This window comes from Serinus canaria, chromosome 9 (genome assembly GCF_022539315.1).
Source record: "Serinus canaria isolate serCan28SL12 chromosome 9, serCan2020, whole genome shotgun sequence".
NCBI classification, from domain to species: Eukaryota; Metazoa; Chordata; class Aves; order Passeriformes; family Fringillidae; genus Serinus; species Serinus canaria.
In genome coordinates this window covers 15,580,246-15,601,552 of record NC_066323.1, presented here as the reverse complement: position 1 = coordinate 15,601,552, position 21,307 = coordinate 15,580,246, and the positions used below count along the sequence as shown (strand labels likewise).

Below are 21,307 nucleotides of genomic sequence, written 5' to 3'. Positions count from 1 at the left end.
TTGGTACTCTGACAATCTTACACTATGAGCCTCAGCCACTGGGGTTTTTCTCTTGCCTATCTGCTACAGAGAGCTCACAGTGACACATTTCCCAAGGAGCAAGAGCTTGTATGGTCCCATAAGCACAGAGAGAGCAGACAGAAAGCCTTTCAGGAAAATTATTCAAGAGTAAACAAACCAAAACAACAACAAACCTCTCACCTTACTACACAATTCAGCACAATCACTCCTATTTCTATTAAGAACTGGAAATCTTCTTTTAAAAAACCCAGAAAACTCTCCATAGCTGAAGGACAGAAAAATTATTGTAGTAATTATCACTCCAAAGAAGCAATTCAGATTTCTAACCAGAGGTGTTTAGTGCTGGTTTGGTATCCCTGACTTAGCAGGTAACAGACAAGACCATGTAAGGAGATGCAGCCTTCTGGAGCTGGGGCTGAAAGCTAAACAAGAAGCACAGTAGCTTCTAAAAAACGCATTAGACCAACCATAAAGGATGAGATTTGGCTGCTTAACGTCAAATGGGTTTATACAAAAACAAAACAAAAGAACCTTTGTGCATAAGGCTCACTTCCAGCCATTAGAGTTAGAAAGATTTTACGATCCTAATGCAGGAAAAAACCAAGCCCCTTCTGCTTCACACCATCATTACTGCCTTGGCCCAATGAAATAAGCACTTTGGAAAATGAATGAAAATGTTGCAATGAGATGATGATCACTGTTTCATGTCTACTTGAAGCCTGTACAAGCCTGTCTTGTTGCTGTAAAATTCCCACCACACATAGCATCCCCTCCTTTGCCCTGGCACTAGGGTCTGTAGGAATGCAATGAAATGAATCTGATTTCTGATTTCTACCCTCCCTAAGCCAGGTTACTTTTAGCCTGGATTGGTCTCTGAGGCAGCTGCCTGGCTCAGCTACAGGAATGCATATATTGAGGCAAAGGAGGTGTCAGCATGGGAGCTGAGGTAAGAATCCTTCTCCAAAATGACAGTGCAAAAAGCAGCAGTGAAAGCATGCCTAAAGCTTCCCTTGTGCAGCTCCTCCTGTACAAGTCCCATTCATGCTCTGAACTGACAGAGCACAAACTCTCCCTTGTCCAGAGGCTGTTCAGAGACACAGTTCTAACCACACCTGCCCCAGTAACCCCCCCTTCTTCTTCCTGGGAAGGGGAGGCCCAAATCAGACAGCACCTTCAGCTCAGCAACCTGACTGAACACAGGAATACACTGTCATACACTGCAACCAAAGGCACGAGGGGCTCAGGGTAAGGGGAAAATCTGCTTTAGTCAATTGGAAGTTGAGCTGATGACTGAACCTTGAATAGCCATGCATACCTGTGGTCCACATGAGCAAACAAAGTCACTGAACTTACCCTGGTTAAAATTATACCTAGTTGTTTAAAAAAAAAAAAAAAAAAAAACAAACAAAAAAAAAAAAAAAAAAACCAAAAAAAAAAAACACCCAACAAAACAAAACTGAAATAACCCTGATCTGGTATGAAATGTCTCTGTGTCTTCCCCAAAGGTCTAAATGCATCTTTCACTCTATGCTGTCCCTTTCATTTGCCCAGACAAGCCATTACTATGCATGGTATTGAAACACTTGTATAAAAATGCTATCTTCCTTAATTCACACTTTTTGTTTCTCTGTGTAAGCTTGTATGTAGGCCAGCCTTTAATATTTTTTTTCATGTTTAATCAAAGCCTTGTGTGTGAGGACATTGCCACACAGTAACTTGGTACTATTCAGCCAAATCAGAACACCCTATGTTCAGCAAACAGAAGTATATGAAACAGATTTTACAAATCTATGACATACACGTCAGAAGTATTTCACACGTGATTTTAATTTCAAATTTTTGATTATCCTTTTTCTCTGGAAAACAATGCTCTTGACCAGATTGCCTTCAACAGCCCAGAGCACAGAACTCTCTCTAATGCACACATACACTTAGGCAGGAAAGAAAGAATTAGAGCAACTAAGAGTTCAATAGCATTCACTATCAGCTTTTACATACAGATAAAGAACCAATGAAAAAGAGCACTTCTGCAGATACAGCAGCTGTACACCACTGCAAACCCTACCTACACCCCCTGTAGTAGTGACTTCAGTGAAGTCAGATGTTTTGTTACCTACTGTTAAATGATAAAATACCTCCAACAGGCACTGCTCTCTTCCATGTTGTTTTTGTTTTTTTTTTGAAACACCCAAGATATACCTTTGTATTTGAAAAGAGGGGAAAGAATTAAAGATCTCTCACTTCCTCACTCAGAAAATACTCACTGCTTGCATTAGCCACTAAATTAACTTCAGCTGTAGAGAAAATGACTCATTAAACAGAACAATCAAAAATTTCACTGGAGAGAAGGGGAGGAGGTAAGGAGAACTTTAACCTTTCTCCTCTCCTGCCAAATAAATGACACAGTAGTTTAAAAAAATAAGCAGAATGCAGTAACACTTATTAATAAATAAGGCTTAAAACAGAAAGCGTTAGAAAACTGAAGCAAAGAGAAAAACCAAAGCCAGGCTACAGTCAACTGTAATAACTCTTGGAGTACTTTAATGTTCTTACTGTACCCAAATACATCTGGAAACATTGCACAGAGCAGCAGAAAGGCAGAGTTGTCTTTAAGAGGTTACTTCTTAATGTAGATCATAATGTCAGAAGTTCAACCAATAGTTAAAAAAAAGTTTTGTTTGTACAATCACACATGTGCCAGACAACAGTATTCCAGTTTTGTAATACACCACTGGGGACAAACATGCAAGAGATTTTTAAATAAAAGAACAAAAGTTTTCTTCCACAGACTCATCTGAATTGCTGTGAGACCAGTAGGAAATGTTTTAGGGAAACTGATGTTTCCTTCTATCACTGCCAGTTACTTATTGAATACTGGAGTCAGTTTCTAACTGAATCCCCCTATAATCACTAAATTTCATGGAGAATTGGGGGCAGAAAGGTGGGAACCCTGCCTGTTTCTCATTTGACATCTTGAGTAACTGTACCAGAAGATAGCTGTCTGAAGCCATTACATATATTTTTTTTCATTTTCACCTGAAAATATTTTCCACATATATATGACCTTATCTAAACTAGAAAGGCTAATTTGTCAGGCAGCAAATATTTGGTTGAGAAGATGACTAACACAGACAGCTAAACTAGCATGAATACTAAAGCAGCAAGCACAAGTTTGGCAGTAAAAGATGTCTTCTCTCAGATACAGACCACCTAAACCACAACAAGCCCTAATTGAGAAGAGGGTTTTTTTCTAACAGCATAAATACACTTACACTGCATTCCTACCTCGAAGTAGCACCTCCAGGGTGAGTGAAGAAGCAAACCCACTTTGATAAACCCTCTCAGATTCTCACCCAGCACACCTGCAAAGACTCCCTGGGCTGAGGGGCTGGTGCTGCAGCTGGTCAGGATCACAATTCACTAATGGCACAGCTTCCCAGCAACCCTGCAGACAACCTCAGACAGCTTCTGCAGAGGCAGAAGCAGCAGCAGTGTATACCAAGACAAGTGTGGTTTCAAGGGCAATGTAAGGCATTAATCACATCAGGTATTCTACTTGAAGATTTGCTGCCTGAAAGAATATAGCAGATGGGGTTTCACAGTTGGTTTTAACCAAACTAGGAGCTAGATGATGTCTAGAGAAATGGTCCCGGATTTCCTCCTAAATACATTCCCAAGTGCTCTCCAGGGGATGCCAAAAAACTCTCCAGAGTTCAAGGAGACAGAAACAACAGAGTGGCCTTCCACTTCTTTAGGCTGATAGTAAACCTGTCTCCTGCATTCTGCTTCTGAAGTGCAGTGATTGCCTGCACTTACTGCAGCTCTCCCTGGCCTTAGTTCAGATGTACCTGCATGAACTGAGCCTAAGGAATCAGAACTGCACAATGGTAAAAGCTGCACAACAGCTTTTTGCAGCTTTTACCACAATTGTAAAAGCTGCAAGAATCAGCCACGGATAAAGCCAGGGAAACAGATCCCAGATAGTGACTTATATCACTCTTGACTTCATAAAACCAAAGCAAAACCTTTCAAAAAGTTACAGTGAGGAACAGTAAGATGCTACTACAAGAGTTCATCAGTTAAAAGCACAAACAGATTGGAAAGTCCTACAAATAACAGGAGTCCTGTAAAGGCTACCATTACACATTTTGTAGTCCTCTTTTTTTCGGTATATAAAGCAATCCTGCTAATAATCTTTTGCTTTTACCTGTTCTTTCAACCAAATGCAAATGCTGAAATGTGACCCAAATCTATGATTAACATCACAGGAGTTATTTGATAAAGGAATAAAAGCTGATGAGCTACTCTAAGAAACACAGAAGTAAACAAGCTTGAATCAAGACAGATCAAACATCTCACCAATCTTCAGGAGAAGTAGTTTTGGAGAAGATGAAATAACCAAGGTAGAAGATAAACTAAACATCGAATTACAAATAATTTTGTAGCCCTTTAGAGCTAACTCATTACTATAGCTAATTAAAATTAATAGGGACTCACTATTAATTCAAACAGAACAGTGTAGTAACACCTTCCAGAAAAAGAAAGAAAGCTGTTAAAGGGACACATTCTAAATTGAGGCATGCTGCCCTAGTCCCACCAACCTCAAGCAGGTACAGCAATTTACATCAATTGGAGATTCCTCTCCTTCCACACCTAGGTGAAAAATAATTCATAGCTCATTCATGCAGAAGGACCATTCAAACCTTCTTCCAAAATATGCCTACACAAAACTTAGGAACACATTGTATGTTAGAGGAATTTTCTTCCTCTAACAATTCTTGGCACATCAACACTTTCCACTGCTGCAATCCCACAATGTTATCAGTACAAGGCTTCATTCATACCTATGTTTAAAATTTTATTAACAGCCTATCAAGCTAAGAGATTATGAATCATTTAAGCCATTAAAGTCCAATTACATCAACTGAAATCTGAGCTTCCCGGCATTATTCCAATTTCTCTTTCTGCTCACTCAGCCCCTGTGCCCCTTCCTACACAACCTTCCCTTCTCTAACCTTTTGAATTTCTCTTACCGAAGACCCAGGAGCTGGCCAATTTACACAGCATGCCTGTCACTTACCCTTCAATACATTTAACCACCACTTTTCTGTACTTGTGGTTTTGCCCTCACCTCTCCCCCACTCAGCTTCCTATCATTTCATGGATTGTCTGCTCCTGTTCCTCTGCATCAGGCAACATCCTGTGTCCAGGTCCTTTCTGCGCCTACCCTTCATTTCTGCATGATTATATCACTTCAAATACATTTAATTATCATGTACATACTGACAATTAGCTTCACGGTGGATTAATTCAAATTAAAGTGATTAAAATAATCAAATTTAGATGAGCAAATGAGAAAACTTTTTTTTAATGTCCTTAATGGTCATTCTCAAACACCAATAACCACTAAATCATGATGATCTGCAATATAACCTTTTAATTTAGCATTTAATATAGTCCCTAGTTAGACAATAGTATTAGTGTACACTTATGCAGATTCTTGACATGAAATTAATGACCAACACAGGTCACTATTTAGTAGCCGTTTAAATTTTATATGATGACTTTTCAACCTCTGTTTGAATGAAAAACAGGATGAAAACTAACAAAATCCCTGAACACCTAATGAAGTTACTTAACAAAAATGTTGCATTTAAAGACACTTTTTTTCTTTTTTTTCAGCCTCATCTCTTTAGTAGGTGAAATTGAGTGAACCTGGCTACTGTCGAATTCAAAATTTCTGATTTTGTAGAGTTCTTTTGGCTTTTTTACTAAAAAACTTAGGAAAATAAAGCTATTTTCCCATCTTTTCTGTTGATCGCATTCAGTTTTGAATAAACATTAGGCTACTCACACTAAAATGAAAATAAATTTTTCTGGGTATCTACTGAAGCAGCTGCTGTTCTCAGAAATGAGGTAATGAGGTTTTAGCACTTCAAACCCCACTCATGTTCACAAGAGCAATGGGTTTATTTCCTCTAAACATTTGGTAGTTACACGGAGTGAAAGTTCTGTCTTAATTTAGGTAGTGCTAATATATTAGAGCATATTTAGTCCTGAATACAGATTTGTTTTGAGAAAGCAAGACAAAAATTACTTCAACCTGAACCACCCCACTTTCTCAACCTCAGCTTGCCTTCTCCAGGGATGTGCTACCACCACCTCAGGGTCAAAACAGAATTTAAAAGAAATGTAAATATTTGCTTTCTTCCTGGGAAAGCACTGCATAGGGAAGAGGTGAAAAAGAGGGGATGTGCATATGGGGAATTGCATCAGTGTAATTAGAGAGTTTTAGCAAGCTGGTAAATGTCCGTGTAGGCAATCCCTTCACTCGAAAGGGTATTTCCTAATTAAAAATATGCACCCCGTTTTCGAGAGCCTTCCTACTGAAGAAACATCTCACCACTGCTGCCCAATTAGATCAAATTGGGTGGCTGGCTCTTTTTGTTGTGTGCATGATAATACAGAGACTCTCCAAGTTCCCGCTCAACAAAGGCTTGTGTGAAACAGGCTTTGAAGACACAATAACATTCCTCTTGCGAGTTTCAAGCCCGAAGGCTAAAAGCACCAAGTAACTATTCATTCTTCCATCTTGAGACACATTCCTAACCTAGTTCAAAGGCCTGAAAAAACATGCCCTAGCTACATGCCTGCACACCTTCAGCAGGGCTTTCCCCTTCTAGCAGAGCCTGCTAGATAAAGAAGTTCCATACAGAAAAGAATTAAATACATTTGAGCTTTGTTTCACTTTTAAGAACTTTTAAATTGTTTAAAGGATTCAAAACTGCCTTGCATATGAATTGATCAGCTGTGTTAATCCATTGAAGAGTACAGTGACCCGTTTACATGTTTAAAGTCCCACGTTCATGCACAGTGCACCGTTCTTTAACTCCTGCTCCCAAGAAGCAACTGTGGGAGGAGGGAGTGTGCAGAGCAGCTGGAAAAGGACAAGGGATGATCTGGAGCTGTTTGGCTTCCATCACTGCTCTTCTATCTAGTTTCATCTGCCTCTGGTAAGATAGATGTACATCAGACATGGCTATCCACCCATATTAAGACATCCAAGGCATTCAAGAACATTATGCATCATGTTCACAAGATGATGATAAAGGCAACAAAATACAAGATTATTTCCAAAATACCGAAGCACATTGTACCATGCAGGGAAGGCTGCAGACTTTACCAGCCCTATCACACAGCAGGCACAGCAAAGGACACTCTGTTACATCTGTGCCTTCTCCAGGAAAGAGAAGAGCTTCTGTATTTCTCCTATGTTAATATCGATGTGAAGGCTCCAGCATCACAGCTGATAGTGACTCCCAAACACTTTGTCAATCACTTGCACAGGAGCCCTCAAACCAAACTGGGAATTACTGGAAGACCAGTCTCCTTGCTCTAGCAGTTTCCAAGGTATTTCAGCAAAGTGCCTAGGCATCACTTACTGGGACACCAGCACTCCCCTGCAGCACATACAGGAGGATTCCAAGCTCCAAGTCTGTCTCTAAAGCCAAAACATCTCCCCTGTCACTAATTTCCTGCTCTCTAGGGGTTAAAATTCTCTTTTCTAACACAGCAATCTTCTCTTCAAAATGAAGACCAGCTGGCTGAAGATTAATTGCCATCCAGTGTTTTAATCTGAAAGATTCCCTCACTGGCACACATCAGCTGTCACTTGAAGTGTCTTTGCATCTCTCACATAGCACAGGGCACAGGAAGTTCAGGTCAGACCTGAAACAAGTCACAGCTCCAGCCATGGTGTTTCAAGCTCCTCACCTCCCTTCCATTCCTCTGCAGTCACTTACAAACTGAAAAACAGAAGACCCCAGCTGAGATGTGCTGTAAAAAGAGAAACAAACTCAATCTTCTACCTCCCATGTACAGTTCTTCAGGTTCTTTTACTGTCTCAGTGAAGACAGACAACTCTCAGCACAGCATTTACATGAATGTTACTGGTGATGTACAGACATGCAGGATCTGGTTAGGAGGATGATGGGAGAGTTTGTTTTGGCTTGGTTTTAAGCCCATAGTTCAGTGAAGTAAGGGCAGACGGAACCCATACAATCAGACTGGCTTAGTCCCCTCCACTCCAGCTTCAAGCTCTTTATTCTTTCAGGGAACTGTGCCACTGAAGGAAGGCTCCTGTGCACAAACTAGTTAAGTATTTTATTGACTGGCAAATCCAGCTTATGGAGTTCCTACCCTATAGTTATGTCTTAACAAATATTTGTGCACCACACTGAAAGCCAGACCACTGAAACTAGACAGGAACCAAGGCTGCTAGTTAATTCCCATTTTTCCTATTCACACAGATTCTGTATTTCAAAGAAAGCATGTGCAATCCTTAGGTGCCCTAGTGGTTAAAAATGTCCAAATCCTACACAGGCTGGAGGGGATAGGCTGAGGCAGAAGAAGAAGAAATACAGTCAATTAAAGCTGTAGATGTTCCCGACTCTACATTCCTTCCTTACATAACTCATATCATCAGAGAATTCAAATGTGCCAGTACACTTCAACAGCTCTACTAGCTGTAAGGTGCACAATGTCCTCCCAAAGCATATCCTATTTGAAAATTTAACAGGTCATTTTTTCCACATTCCCAGCTTCCAAAAAAAATAGAATTTTACAACAGTTGACAAAATGTACACAGGTAAATCTTCTGTCATAGACCACAGAACAGTACATTTCACCTTCTGGCTCAGGTGGCTGAAACCAGGTCTTCCAACTAGACTCCCAAATTCTCACAAGCACTTGAACACACACAAACTTCCACTGTCTCATCTACCTGATCAAAAATTACTCTGAAGAAAATACACTTCACAATTACCCAAGGTTAAATCTCTAATAATAGTCTTCAGAGAACATGACCTAGATATGTCAAGCATGATCAGAGAGACATATATCAAGACATCCTTTAGTTAGTTAAGAGTGCCAGGCTTATTTAAATCTCCTTTATCTGTTCACACCTTGGCTTTTGTTAAATTTCACATCATTTCTGTAAGCAGAGAGTAAAGCTGTTAAACTTGTGAATCTTTTTTTTTCAAGTTACCAATGTCTCTCCTTCACTATCTCTATTTCATGTAGTCAAAATAATAATCACCACTTATCAAAGCCCCAGAATTATGTAAAAATAGAATAATGCTACTCACTTTTATGAACAGGGACTGTAACACATCAGATCATGTACAGATGACCAAAAGCCAGTTTTTACTATTCTGACAAGTTGGGAATTTAGGCACATTTGTCAGTATTAATATATTTGTGTTGCAGCTCTTACCACAAAATGAAAACCACATCTTCTGTAACAAGCCACAATAACTTTGTCATTTGAAGTTTTCTTTAACAATATATTATTTAAATTTTAAAAAGTCAGAGAATCTATACCTACTAATCCATAAGACAAATTATTAAACTAATGAACCCAAATCAAATTTATAACTGTCCAAGTAGTAGAGTGTAAAGAAGAATATGCTGCAGTTAAAAAAAAACTGTGTGAATATAGTCCTCCATCTACTGTACGTATTTTATAAAATCAAGGAGTTTTTATGTTAAAATTCACTCATTCTTATTTATCTTGTACTTAATTCAGATTTGTATCTGTGGTTTACTGCTGTGGTTGTGACAGGGATATTGCAAGACAAAGAATTCAGAAAAGGAGAGCTGGAGGTAAATTCTGATTGCCTTACTAAGCAAATCATCCTGTTAAGGTCAGCACAATATCCAAATACTAAAAAAAAAAAAAAATCCAATAACAAATAAGGACTACATGTACTTTCTAAGCAGAGTGTTCATCCCTGTAATAAAGATAAAAAAAAAAAAAACAGAAGGAAAAACACCTTCAGAAAACTGCAGTACCATGCAAAATGAGCACCTCTAAAAGAAACTTTTTGTGTCTATCCAGGCTCTCCACATTTCTCTATACTCATCCTCAAACTTTCAAATATCACCATCCCAGCTCCCCTCAGATCACAAACACCTTGCAATTTGCTCTGTCTACATCATCCTGCCATAGTCTGTGTGTCCCCCAAGTAATTTCTCTCTCATTTCCACCAGTTTCTGTAAGTGCTCCCCAGCCTTCACCTCAAGTTCCCCATTAGGTTCTGCCAGCAACCCCCAGTCTCTGCTGGTCATGGCACAGGTCCCATGAACACCTTTCCCCTCCTTCTTCCTCTTGTCTCTTAAGATTATTCCATAACTCTGTCAATCAAACACAATAATTAGTTTTCATTGAAACTTGGCACAGAAGTTAAACCTAAAGTCAAATTAGTTTTGGAAAATAATATCTATTTCTCTTCCATATCACTGGACACCAAAATTATTTTTAAAGCTTATGTGACTTTACTCATGTAATAATCAGTATTGAACAGATTAATTTTCAGAGCTTCGACAAACTGGAAAAAAACCCCATACTTTCTTTACAAATAAGCTATTATACACTTACTTGATCAAAAGAATATTCAAGTAAATTTACTTTCAGTACTTGCACTGATGTATTTAGAAAGTCATGAAAACTGTACAGTCCTAATGAATATAAAATTTTAGCTATCATAAAGTAGTCCTAAAACAATGCACCATATTGAAGATACTGGTCAAATTACATTCCCATTCCACAGCTGCTTGCTGCATTTTATTAACAAGTTGTAATTCTCTATTTACAAGTGTTATCTAAGGAAATTTATGATCTCCCTGCAGTTGCTATTAAAAATCAGCATCATCCTCACCCTGCAATGTCCTGTTTCATTTTCAAATTTAAACCACATTCAAAAACCAGCCTAAACATTAACTAAATGTGAAAACCATGTGCTAAAGAAGTCCAGGTAGTACCTCATAATCATATGAATTTGTTTATAAATCATTCTGTTTCAGTTTTTAAGTCAGGAAAACAAAAGAGAAACACCTAAAGCCGTTAATTATAAGCTTGTGGTCTTGTTAAACAGGAGAACTGCAAATATGCAAGTATGTTGAGACACAGACTCAATTCTGGCAAATAATTAGGTGTGGGGAAAAACTGGTGTGTGCATACACTAAGAAATGCACTGTTTTGTCTACAGTAATAGCCACAAAGCATGAAAAACTTCCATAACATGCTGGTATTTACCTTGGTGCTGACCCAAAACTACAGAAATTTCTGTTCTTCAGTTCAGGAAACAACACGCCCCTAGAAACTTAATTCAACTGTACAAGTCTTGTTTTGGCACCCTTGTGGGTCTCTTCCAACCCAGGATATCCTATGATTTTATGAATTGCTGTTGTTCCACCTTAAGTTTTTAACTTGAGAAAAAGAACAAAACTATTGAAAACTATGAAGGAAATAAATTAAAAAAGCAAGCAGTCTCCCAGGAAAAAAAAAAAAAAAAAAAAAACCAAAATCCAGTATATAGTACAAGAATGACATGAGTAATTTTCTATTTACCATCATGTGTATTTTCATGAGAACCACACAAAAGTTTAGTTCTACCCTTAAAAGTGTTTTGCTTTAACTGGATACAGGCAAAAGGTCTAAAAACCCTATAGATGTCCTTGTGCTGAATTCCCATTGTACTCTTTTCCATTTTCTTACATCACCAAAAAACCCCAAACCACCCATGCAGTGGGTGAAACAGTCAGCATCAAAGCTAGAGTGAGCCAAGTTACCACTTGCTTATACTACATATATTCTGTTCTGTGTTATTAGCACTTACATTCAGGAGTTCTCAGAGTCATCAACAAAATGGAAATGAAGCTTTGAAGCTTTAGAGATCAAAGCAAGATACCTGAATTCATTCTACTGTTCTGCTACCGCACTTCCTGTTTCTCCAGAGCCAACATCTAATGGTTTCCTTTTTGGAATATTTTTTGACTATATACTCAGAACACAAGTTATCAGCAGTTCATCTTCAAAACCCCTGCTCATTTGAGGAGCCTTCTCACAGCAACCCCAAAAGCAGGATCCACAGCATATCCACATCTGCTCACCTGTTGTCTTGGGTTTGTGTGCAGGGTTTTGACAGTGGGGGACTACAGGGGTGGTTCCTCCAAGAAGCTGCAGGAAGCTGCCCCTGTGTGTGACAGAGCCACTGCCAGTCAGCTCCAAGATGCACCTGCTGCTAGCCAAGACCAAGCAGTGCCACTGACAGTAGCAGTACCTCTGGGATTATGTATTTAGGAACAGGAAAAAACTGCACAACTGCAGCCAGAGAGAGGAGTGAGGACATCTGAGACCACTGTGGATACAGGAAAATGCTCTGCAGAGGAAGTAACAGCAAAGACAACATGCAGTGAACTGGCCAAAATCCCCATTCTCATCCCCCTGTGCTGCTGTGAGGAAGAAGTAGAGAAATGGGGAGTAAAGCTCCCTCCAGCTAGGAAGAAGGGAGAGGTGGGGGACAAGTGTTTTAAGATTTAGTTTTTATTTCCTATTATCCTGCTCTGATTTGATTGGTAACAAATGAAACTAATTTGCCAAAGTGGAGCCTGTTTTGCCCACGACAGTAGGGCAAGAGTGATCTCTCCCTGCCTTTATCTCATGAACCTTTTGCTGTATCTTTTTCTCCCCCATCCAGCTGAGGGGTAGAGTGATAGAGTGGCTCTGGCGGACACTTGGTGTCTAGCCAGGACCAGCCCACCACATCTGTGCATGCAAAACTCTAAGCAGGAGGAAAACGCCTTTGGGCTACACTGCTCTCTCCCCTCAATTTTTCCATGTCATGGGCTGGTGTTTCCCAGCATAACTTGGCAATTGCAGCAACGAAGCCTTCCAGCTACAGCATAAAAGGCCACTCATCAGAGGATCCAAGATTCACCAGCTAGGCTAGACAACACAACAGTACGCAGTTGTCTAAAGCAGAGGTAAAGATTTGGGCAGGAGAGCATATAGAACTGCACTGAAACTACAGCACTTCTAACAGGAAAAAAGAAGACAGCTAGGGCAGGGCCAGCTGTTGGGAAACAGCCAAGAATATATGACAGGGAAGGCAATGGGATTGGAGAGTGCAGAGGAACTCTGTGGGTGAGAAAGAAATGTTTTTCAATGAAATTTGGGAAACAACATTATTATTTCAGCCAGGATCCTTAATGTCAGGAGAAATAATTACACTTGAAAGAGACTAAAAATACTTCAGAATCTTATGCCTGAACATCTTGGAGGCAGCTGGCAGAGAAAGACAGGGGAGCAGGGAAAAGGACAGGAGTCAGGTAGTTTGCATCAAAGCAGCAACAGTTATTTTACTTTTAGGAGATGAATAGCCAACATTTGGGGTCATTGTCTTGTAGATGGCAACAACAGAAAATTCCAGAACGGATAAAACAAGCACTATCCAGACAGTTTTGGCCTTTGGGATGGGGTAGAAAATTGTTCTATTGAGGGGAAAAAGAAAACCAACATGTACAGTCCCTTTGCCACTTCTGAGATTTAAAGTACAAATAATAACCCATGAAAGAGAGGAAGAGTAAAGAGAAAGAGTAACTAAGAGTACTTAGCGCAGCCTTCCCCAGCCCTTGCTCTGAAGCCTGCAACTTCACCTTTCCCTTCCCAGCTCTAGATGTTTTCTCCTCTCTGCTGTATCTGCAAACACACCAAGCAGCTTTTCCTTCATCTTTCATTTGCTCAGACACCAACAGGAGAAACCTCAACCACAACCTTTCTGCTCTCAGCTGTAGCCTGAACAGCCTCAGCTGCCACAAGGAGCACAGGAGAAGCTGGCCAAGGAGGCACAGCCTGCTCTGCTGCTCGCTGGGAAAGGCAGGCAAAGCTCTGGGGAACTGTGGAGTTTTCAGGTGAATGGTTTGGCTGAAGGCGCTCAACAACGTTTTCAGGCATGTGCAAGCAGTCCCATAAATCATTCAGCTCCAGGCAGGTTTTCTTAGGAATGGCATAAGGTACAACCTACACAGAAAAAGTCTCCTGCCAAACCTAAGTTTTGCCTCTAAAGCAAAAAAGGTACAAGCACATGTCAAAAAATAACTATAAAAATGGTTTAGTATGAATGAAACGTTGTGTTTCTTTCCTTAGCACACTCAAGAGATGAGCTAGTCAGGCTGAATTTTACAAGAGCAGTTTCAGTTGACAGCAGGAAATCTAACCTGGGAAACAAAAGTCCTCAGTTAACGTCTGAGAAGGCTACAAGCAACCAACAAAGCTTTACAGTGGGAAGGGAGAAGGAACAGCTATGGCTCAAACTCCCCATATAATTACAACCTGATTCTTCCCTTGCCTCTCAGAAGCTGTGCCTCCTCAATCCAATCCAAATTTTGGGAAATAAGAACCATCTTCAAATAACAATTACTCTATAGCACTCTATTTTACACAATGCTGCCATTAAAAGCATCTGCATAGTATTTTTCAGTGAGTTCTTATATGAGGTCTTCCACATCATAATCTTTCACTGAACAGCATAACCACAGCAGGTATCTACCTAACACCACCATGGAGAGCATTGCCACAGCTTGTATGTTAAAGATGACATATAGTTCAATTAAACAAGTTATCCACAGCAAAAGGAAAGCAGTGCATTTGGAAAAAAACTGTGTAAGCAGTTATGACACTACTCCCTGCCAGACCTGCCTTCTCATACCCTTCATATATTCTTTATTTACCCACACACTGACCAAGGATCTTCTCTCACACTTACTCTCCAGTCTCAACACTGCACAGGTGGGAGGGAACAGTGATGCTCCCAGCAAAGTGATTTAACCACAGAACATGTGGCATCCTGTGGCAAAAGTCCCCTCCTGAAGAATTCACACCACCTATGCTGTCCTAAGCAGATATAGATTCCCAGGGTAACAAGAGCCATCTTCAAAAAGAGGACTCTTTCAAGCACAGGCCAGAACTGAGAAAAGGTGTGGCTGTGTAAATTTGTGTCCATTTAGTCACAAATAATGTAGGGTGACACTCAGCACAGTCCTGTCAGCACAAACGTTATCATTTCCGACCAGTTACCACTCAAACCAGACTGGCAATATTTGCACTGATCCTAAGTCCCACCTCAAACTTTCAAATTATCCTAATATTTGTAGGTCATGTAAGACCAATACTTAATTGCTTTGTTCTAATGGGCAACAGCAGCAATGCCAAGCAGCAAATGTGAAGAGACTGTTTTGCTTTTTTCCAGGTTATAAGGATGCAAAACACCTAAAAATGAAAAATATGTGATCCCAGGCATCACACCAACACCAGCCCTCAATGTTCCTTTCAGCATAGGGACACAAATACTGAGATGATGTAAACAGTGCTATGAGATTCACCCCCTAATATCCCCCATATATTCAGAGTAACTGCTTTAACTACTCTGATTGCTGTTGCTCAGGTATGTAGAAAACTGTTAAAATTGAATGACAAAATTTACTACATAACTATCTGCCAGTACTCTCCTGCACCAAAACAAAGCACTCTTCACCTTTCATGAAAGGACACAGGTACTTTGCTGTACATTATGAGCTCTTAACAAGAGATGTTCTGTGCTGCATGAAGTTCCCACTCAACAGAAACATCACACTGCTTTCAACAAGGCTCTTGCTCATCTTATATGTCTGTAATCAACGTGCAACAGACTGGCAGAAGTTTTTCCCGAATTAAAAATTAAAAGCTTCAGGAAGAAGCAGAACACATTAGTCAAAGCTAAGAACACAGTTCTTGTGCTGTTTGTAACACTGGCAGGTGAGGGACAGCCGCACAGACATCAGCCCTAACACAAGTGATAGATACAATGTTCTAAAGGCTTTGAAGTCTGTTTCCAAACTCACAGCTCCTTCCAACAAAACTGAATTAACACCGGTCACAGCCCCGTGAGGTAGATGCCCTTAGCCATGCACGAGTTAGCAGTGCATGCACTGCTCTACTCTTAGCCACAATCACTGACCAAACCAGGATTGCCCTGGGAGTTTCCTGCTTCCAGCCCAGTACTAGAAGCGACTCGCTTTCACACCCCTCTCCCACACACTTCCGAAGCACTGCTAATTACGAAAAGTAAAAAAAACGTGGCAACACGGTAAGGAAAGGAGAGTATTGTATCCCCGGCTGAACAGGAGCGTCCAAAGCTGCTTTGGAAGCACTCCCCAGCCCGCACAGATGCGGACCAGCGGCGGGACACCCGCAGAGATGCTTCACTCCTGGACGCTTCTGCTATTAAAACATGCTGCAGCGAGGCCAAAAGGCTCAACGAAACCAATCCAAGCCATGGCTGCCCGGGGAACGATGCCGCCCGCCCGCCCCCAGCCCGGGGGAAGGCACCGCCACGAGCAGCCTCGACCCCCGCTCCAGCCCCCTCCCCGCTGTCGTTCCACTCCCCGAGCGGAGCGGAGCCGCGCCCCACCTCACCTCACCCCGCCCCGCCCCATCCCGTCCCGGCTCACCTTCCCCGGCGGGCGCCCGGCTCCTACATCTCCTCCCGCTTCTGGAAACTGATGCTGGCGTACGCGCTCAGATCCTCGCCACAGTGGCCACTCCCGCGCTGCTGGCCCGGGGGCTTCGGCGGCAGCGGCTGCTTCGCCTCGGCGGAGGCGTGTGGGTGGTGGTGGCGGCGGTGGCCGCAGTCCCTCACCAAGTCCAGGTCGATGTAGTTGAGCCCGTTCTCCAGGGCAGGCGCGACCCCCAGGTCCCGGCGGGCGGCCGCCTCCCCCGCGCCGGGCCGCAGCCACACGTTCTCGAAGGAGGCCGAGCTGTGCCGCTTCACCTCCTCGGCGCCCCCCGCTCCGCCGCAAGGGAAGGGTGCCCCGAGCCCGCCCGCTGCTCCGCGGGCCGCGCTCGGCGTGGATGAGAAGGTCTCGGAGCTGTGCCGCCGCCGGCCGCCCTGTGGGTCGGCGCGGATCACCTTGGCGCTCTGGTTGCGGCCGGGGCTGAGGCTGACACGGGTGAAGGCGCTGCCAGCGCCCAGGCCCCCCAGCAGGGAGGAGGAACGCGGCGGCGCCGCCGACAGCTCGGCCGGCGGCCGCGACAGCTCCGGGGACGCAGCGGTGGCGGCCGCCGGCGGGGGCTTTTCGGGGCCGGCGCGGCCCCCCCGCACCTCGGCGTAGCTGACCAGGCGGGCGGGCGAGCCGGGGGACGGGCTGTCCGCGTAGTCCGAGCAGGAGCCCCCGCCGGCCGCGACGCCCCCCCGCTGCATCGCCACGTAGTCCCGGCCGAGCCGGGCCGCCCGCGCGGTGGGGAAGCCAGGCGGGCAGGGCGCCCGCGGCGGCCCCGGCTCCATGTTCATGTACTCCTCGGCGGCCTCGCTGCCCGGCGGCGGCAGGGCCATGCTCAGGGCAGACGAGGGGAAGGGCGGCTTCTCGCCGGCGATGAACTCGATGTTCACATACTCGCCGGGGCTCTTGGGCTCCGGGGGCAGCAGCACCGGGGGCTGCTCCCGGGCCCGCGGCAGGGTGCTGGCCTTAGGGCCCCCCAGCGACAGCCGCGTGGGTCGCGCCAGGCGGCCCTTGGTCTGCACGGCCGTGTCCACCTTGCGTGGGGGCTGCGCTTGAGGCGGAGGGCCGCCCTCGGGGCCGCCGCCGCCACCCAGGCTGTCGCTGCTGGTGGAGGAGGACGAGTCCTCGGCCGCGTAAAGGAGTCGGCTGGAGCCGAGAGCGATGCGGGGCTGAGGGCTGCCCTCCTCGGCTGTCCCCGCCGGCCTGCTGCCGCCCCGCCGGTGCACGTGCTTGAAGGATCGTGGCAGCGAGAAGTAGGAGTAGATGGGTTTGTGGTGCGCTGCGGTGGCCGCCTCCTCGACCCCCGGCTGCCCCGCAGCCCCGAAGTAGCAGTCGGGCGGAGTGCTGGTGGTGGAGCCGCTGGCTGGGGACATGTTGATATAGTCGCTGCCGCCGCAGGGGAGCTTCCCTTCGTTGCTCTCCACTGAGAGTTTTGGGTGGTGGCCGGCACCATTTGTCCAGATCTTGCCGTAGCCCGCAGAGCTGCTGTCGGGGGAGTAGCTGCCACTGGGGGACATCATCATGTAGCCATTAGAGTCCACTGTGGCTGGAGGGTGGCGGCCACCCCTGCCAGGGTTGATGATCTGCTGCGGGGCAGACACACTCTTGGGACTCATGGGCATATAGTCACCACCCTTGGGGGGCCCCCCACCACTGGGCACAGGGGCTACACCAGGCGACATGGGCATGTAGCCATCATCCGTGTGCGGGGCAGAGTTGGTCCGATGATGGCCACTGTCCATGTGGTGCATCTCCAGGCACTCTTCTGGGTAGGAGTGAGTGGGCACAAAGGCTGAGTGGCGGTAGGAGGGCAGCCTGCTGCTGCCACAGGGGTAAGAAGGCAGCATCTCCGTGTACTCCTCAATGGAAGCCACTGAAGACTGTGAGGGTGTTTTCTGGTGGGAGATGGTGGGCGAAGTGCCTGCAGAGTGAGTCCGCTTTCTGAATGCCTTCTCCAAGTCAGCAACCTCCTCATTACCACTTCGAGGACAGCAGGGTGTACTAGGATAGCGGGGCTGCTGCTGAGGGTGGCAGGTGCGTGGGATGAAATGGCCATTGGGCGCTGCCAGGCTGCAGCAAGAAGAGGTGGCCTTCCCTCCCATGCAGATGTAGTTGAGGTCTTCATCACCCCGGGCAGGGGGTGTGTGTCCCAAAGAATCAGGAGTTACACTACGAAAAGAGCTGCGAAAGTCACACGGGCTTGAACCATACTCATCAGAAGAAATAAATCCACCATCACTAGGAGAGCCAGAAACTGAAGCACTAGACCTTCGTGGGAACAGGCAGTCTGAGGTGGAGCCATGGCCACTAGTGCTGCTAGATGACAGGCTGACTGGACTGGTGGCTGAAGGAGAGCAGCGCGAGGAAGGCATTGGGATGGACCGGCTGTGGTTGAGTGGAGGATGGAGCCTGGAGTTACCACGGTGTCTGTGTGAATGAGTCCGGTTAGCACTGGGACTAACTGGGCTACCATCCACAGAGGCAGGTCTTGACATAGTGCCTTCCCCATCACTTGATGCTCGAACCCGGAAAGAGCTGGGTTTGCCACCTGTACCTCCACCACCGGCAGGAGAAGTGGCCGTGACACTCTCAGTCCTGGACCGCCGACTGAGCCCCACTTGGCTCGGTGGAGGGTTGTTGACGTGGTGCCTGCGAAGGGGCACAGAGATCGGGTTGGAACAGTTTGAGGAGGACTGGCTCTTGCTACGGGGCCGGAATTCCTCACTCATGGCTCTCATGGCCTCCAGGATAGTTTCATGCATGTTCTGTGCCACCACTGAGTCATCCACTTGCATCCAGAACTCACCAGGTCCAGTGACAGCTGAGCGTCCCACCTCAATGAAGAAGAAGTTCTCAGAGTGACCACAGCGGCGGATATTGAGCAGCTGCAGCACCACAGCAGCGGCATCTGAATTCAGCTTTACAAAGCTGATGGTCTTGTTAGTCAGGCACAGGCGGTAGATGCCAATCAGGTTCTTTGTCTGGCCTAGGCCCTTAGGCTTCAGAATTACTTGCCAAACTTCCTTAAAAGCTGGACCGGGGGCTACCTCACCATAGCTGTCCTCACCTGCTTCCCCCAGTCCTGTGCTGCTGCCTCCAAAAGTGACATCACTGTGATGGTGGTGGTGATGGTGATGGAGGTGATGATGGCCCTTGGCCCTGTTGTGCAACTGCAGCAGTGCTTGGTACCAGCTCTCCTGCTCAGGTTCACTGTCAGCTGCAATGGCAAAGTGCTCGTCCTTGGTGTAGAGGGCCACCAGGTGCTTGTTCTTGGAGTCAGCCCGTTTGTTGATGTTGAAGCAGCTTTCTAGTGGGATGGAGCGCTTGGGGGCCCCTGACTTGTGTCTCCATTTCTTCTCATTCTCATAATACTCCAGCCGGGCAGGTCCAGACTCACTGGCTGCCCTCAGCACGAAAAATCGTTTATGCATGCTCTTGGGTTTGCGCAAGTAACCCACCTTTCTGACATCTGAGAAGAAGCCCTCGTTATTATCCGTGGGGCTGGCCATGATGAGAAGTGGTGGAGTTGTTACTGCAGCTTGCAGTCTGCAAGACCCCAAAACAACCAAGCCAGCCAGGAAAGGCAACCACCTAAAATAAAATTCATGCAACAACAATTAAAAAAAAAAAGGAAATAAAAAAAGAAAAAAGGCAAAACAGCTCAGGATCCTCTTTTGAGAACGGGACGGGGGAGGGACAGAAGCAGGGTGAGAGCAGCTGTTCAGTGGCAGAGGCAGCTTCCAGCACCAAATCAGAGTTTGTGTTGCTGTTTATGCCCAAATCGCGCTTAGACGCGTAAGCTCGTCTTTAAAAAGTCCAGTCCCGATCAGTCCAGACGAAAGTCTCGTCCCAAAATGAGCAGCCGGGAATGAAAAACGCATCTTCTCTTGCAGGGGTCGGGCTCCGGCGGGGCCGGTAGCGGGGTGCGGGTCCCTTTCCTCCGCTCCCTGCACCCCTTCCCCGGCTCAAGTTTGCCTCCGCGAGCAGCGATCTCTGTTGCAGATTAAATATCCTCTTGGGGGCGGAGATTGTTTTGCAAAGTCCGGGGTCTGCACCCAAAAATACACGCTGCTCTCCCCTCTCTCCTCTCCTCGCAAAAAAGAGAAAATTAAAAAAAAAAAAAATGCCGCCTACAATACAACCCCCCTTCCCCAAATATCAGCGCCGAGGCTGCTGCTCCCGCTCGCGCGTGCGGAGGAGGCTGGCGACCCCATTCAGTCCCATCTCGTTAGGCAGAGAAAGTGCCATTTCCACACGCGGCGCAGCCCGGCAGCGGCGGGAGGGGAGGCAAGCCCGAGTGCCGAAGGAACATCCTCTCTTCCTCCTCCTCTTCATTCCAGGCGGCAGCGCCTCAGCGGCCGGCGGCGCGGCCCCCTCCCGTGCCCCAGCCCGCCGGGGGAGCGGGCACCGCCGCGGCGGCTCCTTCTCCGCCGGCTTCTCCTCGGAGTTTCCCGGCGCCCCGCACCAAAACAGGCGGCGGGGGCCGCGCTCGGCAGTCCAGCCCCCTCCGCCCGCCGCCGCGGCTCAGGCTCACTCCAAGGAGAACAACACGTGACGGCGCCAGTGCGTGGACCATCCCCGGAGCCGCCGCCGGGCTCCCGGCCAGCGCCGCCGCTCCGCCCTCCGCCCTGCCCTCATTCAGCGCGGCCGCGGGGCCGCCGCCGCCGCGCCCTCATTGGTGCCGCCGCCCGTCCGTCACGGCTGCGGCGGCGCCCGGCCGGGCTGGGGCGCGGCGCGTAGTAAAGAGGCGTAGACGCCATTCAGCGCCTTGTTTTTTATACCAGCCGCCGGCGGCCTCTGCAGTGTGGCGGCTCCTGGGCCCGGCCGGGAGGGGAGATGCTCCCGCCCGCAGCCCTTGCCGCCGGCCTCGGAAGGAGGGGAAGGGAGCGGAGGCGCTGTGGCTGCGGCC

The 21,307-nt window shown here is 46.1% G+C and overlaps 1 protein-coding gene across 1 annotated transcript in view; it reads right to left on the bottom strand.

The window, feature by feature from the left end:
• The window catches only part of IRS1 (insulin receptor substrate 1), a 47,530-nt gene extending 26,571 nt beyond the window's left edge, over positions 1-20,959 (bottom strand). The window contains exon 1 of the mRNA XM_050977981.1: positions 16,351-20,959. Within this exon, the coding sequence (XP_050833938.1) occupies positions 16,374-19,907 (3,534 nt within the window). The 5' untranslated portion in view covers positions 19,908-20,959 and the 3' untranslated portion in view covers positions 16,351-16,373. The remainder of the gene's footprint in view (positions 1-16,350) is intronic.
• Positions 20,960-21,307: the final 348 nt, after the last annotated feature.